This window comes from Gastrolobium bilobum, unplaced genomic scaffold, assembly GCF_033153095.1.
Source record: "Gastrolobium bilobum isolate Gb01-03AN ecotype WA unplaced genomic scaffold, APGP_CSIRO_Gbil_v1 utg20673, whole genome shotgun sequence".
Taxonomy (NCBI): Eukaryota; Viridiplantae; Streptophyta; class Magnoliopsida; order Fabales; family Fabaceae; genus Gastrolobium; species Gastrolobium bilobum.
Genome location: NW_026898586.1, coordinates 18,672 through 21,375, shown reverse-complemented (window position 1 = coordinate 21,375; position 2,704 = coordinate 18,672). Strand labels below are relative to the sequence as shown.

The 2,704-nt window shown below is 37.2% G+C and overlaps 1 protein-coding gene across 2 annotated transcripts; it reads left to right on the top strand.

The window, feature by feature from the left end:
• Nucleotides 1-229: 229 nt before the first annotated feature.
• Nucleotides 230-2,326, top strand: LOC133317530 (pentatricopeptide repeat-containing protein At1g05600). Of its 2 annotated transcripts, XM_061519398.1 has the most exons (2): nucleotides 230-1,892; nucleotides 1,994-2,100. In XM_061519398.1, exons 1-2 carry the CDS (start codon nucleotides 640-642, stop codon nucleotides 2,004-2,006), a joined length of 1,266 nt encoding a protein of 421 aa, XP_061375382.1. In that variant the 5' UTR covers nucleotides 230-639; the 3' UTR covers nucleotides 2,007-2,100. The 2 variants fall into 2 exon arrangements, with proteins under 2 accessions (XP_061375382.1, XP_061375381.1); XM_061519397.1 differs by having other exon boundaries at nucleotides 230-2,326.
• Nucleotides 2,327-2,704: the final 378 nt, after the last annotated feature.

Genomic DNA, 2,704 nt, shown 5'->3' with positions numbered 1-2,704 from the left:
TGATCATTAGATGCACCTAAGACCAGCCTAAGAAGAGATTTACAGTGGGCTGACCCGAATCATTAAGATGGGCTTGTCCAACCCATTAAAGAGATGAGTTTTTAGGCCTTGGCCACTGATCTGGCCCATCTTGACAATTCTAAGCAACCCAATTGGCCCATTCCTCTTTCTTTTCTTCTTCTTCTTCGGCTCCTTTCACTTCATCTGCTTCTCACTGCCTCAGCATACTTCGGAGTTGTTTCTGTGTTTACTCTTTCCTCAACTATGAACCCACCCACCAATCAGTTATTACGCAAGTTTCCAAATTGAAGACAAAAGACAAAAGCTTGCTCGAATTTAAGTACCCCCGTTGAGGTCTTTATTCTTCTGCTTTGAAAAAGAAAGGATTTTTATTTCGTTTTGATCCATTTTTCATCGCAATTTAATGCCATTGTTGCTAAGCTTAATTATTTTTTGTGGTTAGTTGATTTATCTTTTATCTTTAATCAATTGGTTAATTTTGTGTTGTAAATTTTGTGTGTGTTTGCATTAGAATAACTTATTTATGTCAAGTTGAAGTGTTTTGAGCACATTAAAGGGGAGAGAGAGAGAGAGAGTGGGGTTTCAGTTTCAGTTTTAGTGTTTTGTGTTCAAAGTTCCATGACAATAAGGTGGCCAAGAGTGTTGACACCAAACTACCTCTCTCAGATTATAAGAACCCAAAAGAACTCATTGGAAGCTTTGCAAATTTTCAATGAAGCCAAATCTAGGTACCCCAAATATTGCCACAACGGTCCTGTGTATGCCACCATGATTAGCATCCTTGGAACATCAGAGAGACTCATAGAGATGAGGGATGTGATTGAACAGATGAGAGATGATTCTTGTGAATGCAAAGATTCAGTCTTTGTGTCTGCTATTAAGACATATGCAAAAGCTGGGATGGTAGATGAAGCAATCTCTTTGTATAAGAGCATTCCTCAGTTTAACTGTGTGAATTGGACAGAATCCTTCAATACCCTTTTGCAGATAATGGCGAGTGAGAACCGGCTTGAAGATGTTCACTCTCTTTTTGTTGAAAGCTCTTGTGGTTGGGAAGTGAAGTCTCGAATTCGGGCATTGAACTTGCTTATGTATGTTCTCTGCCAGAAGGGGTGTTCTGATTTGGCATTGCAAATATTCCAAGAGATGGATTATCAAGGTCGCTACCCGAATAGGGACAGTTATGCAATTTTGATGAAGGGATTGTGTCAAGATAGGAGATTACATGAGGCCACACATTTGTTATATTCAATGTTTTGGAGAATCTCACAGAAAGGTAATGGTGAAGATGTTGTGATCTACAGAACTCTTTTGGATGCTTTATGTGATGATGGAAAATTTGAAGAAGCTGTGGAAATTCTTGGTAAAATTTTGAGGAAAGGACTGAAAGCTCCGAAGCGATGTTATAACCAAATTGATCTTAGTCAGTGCTGTGATGGTAAAGATATTGAAGGCATGAAATGCTTGATTCATGAAGCTTTGATCAGGGGCTCAGTTCCCAGTTTGGCTAGTTATAATGCCATGGCTGTTGATCTATACAATGAAGGTAAGATAGGTGAGGCTGATAATGTTATCTTTACAATGCAAGAAAGAGGCTTTAAACCAACACATTCTATCTTTGAGGCAAAGGTAGCTGCATTGTGCAAGGATAGTAAAGTGGATGAAGCAATCAAGGTAATTGAGGAGGACATGGTGGTAGTCAATTGTCTACCAACTGCTAAAGTGTACAATATTCTCTTGAAAAACCTATGTGATGTAGGAAACACAACAGAAGTGCTCGAAAGCTTGAACAAGATGTCGAACAAGGTAGGTTGCACAGGTGACAGAGAAACTTACGGCATTTTACTGGATATGCTTTGTCATGCGAGAAGGTATCTTGAAGCAAGCCAACTTCTTGAGAAAATGTCAATTAAATCATATTGGCCTTGTGCCAACAGTTACAATTCACTCATTAAGGGTCTTTGCTCCTTAGGCAGGCAATATGAAGCTGTTATGTGGTTGGAGGACATGATAAGCCAGGGGAAGCTTCCTGAAATTTCTGTTTGGAATTCATTGGCATCTTTATTTTGTAACTCAGATAAGATGAAAGTGTCCTCTGAGATATTTAATCGCCTAAGAAATTTGTGATTCTAAATGCTGTTGTAGTTATATAATAACTAAATAATTACTAGAATCCTATACTACCATTCTTTTTTTAATTTACTTATGCTTCTTCTTTAGCTTCAAAGACACCATATTTAGTGCTGATTCAGTTACTCACTTGGTCTTTCAAACTTGGTCAGTTAGCAACCTTGCATTCACTTTTGTGGCCCAAAACTTTTGTGCTGTTGCAATCCTTTTTGGTTATTTTTGTACTTTGCCTTGCTGTTGATAGGTTCATTGTTCTTCAGTTTGATAATGCTGCTACAACTTTGGCTGCAATAGAAGATATCCTCTATCAACATGGATTGATTCCCAGGATTAAAACTGTCAACTCAACTGTATTCTTTTTTTCTGTTTCTTTTTTCTCATCAACTTATCTGTTATGGTGCGTTTGGATGAGGAATCATAAGGAAGGAAAGTTGTAAAGAACCAAATCAATTATCAAATCGTGATTAATGACAATAAATTTAATATTTTTAAATTTTGAAAAAATAATTATTTCTTCAATCAAATTGTGGATCCTCACATACATAATTGATTA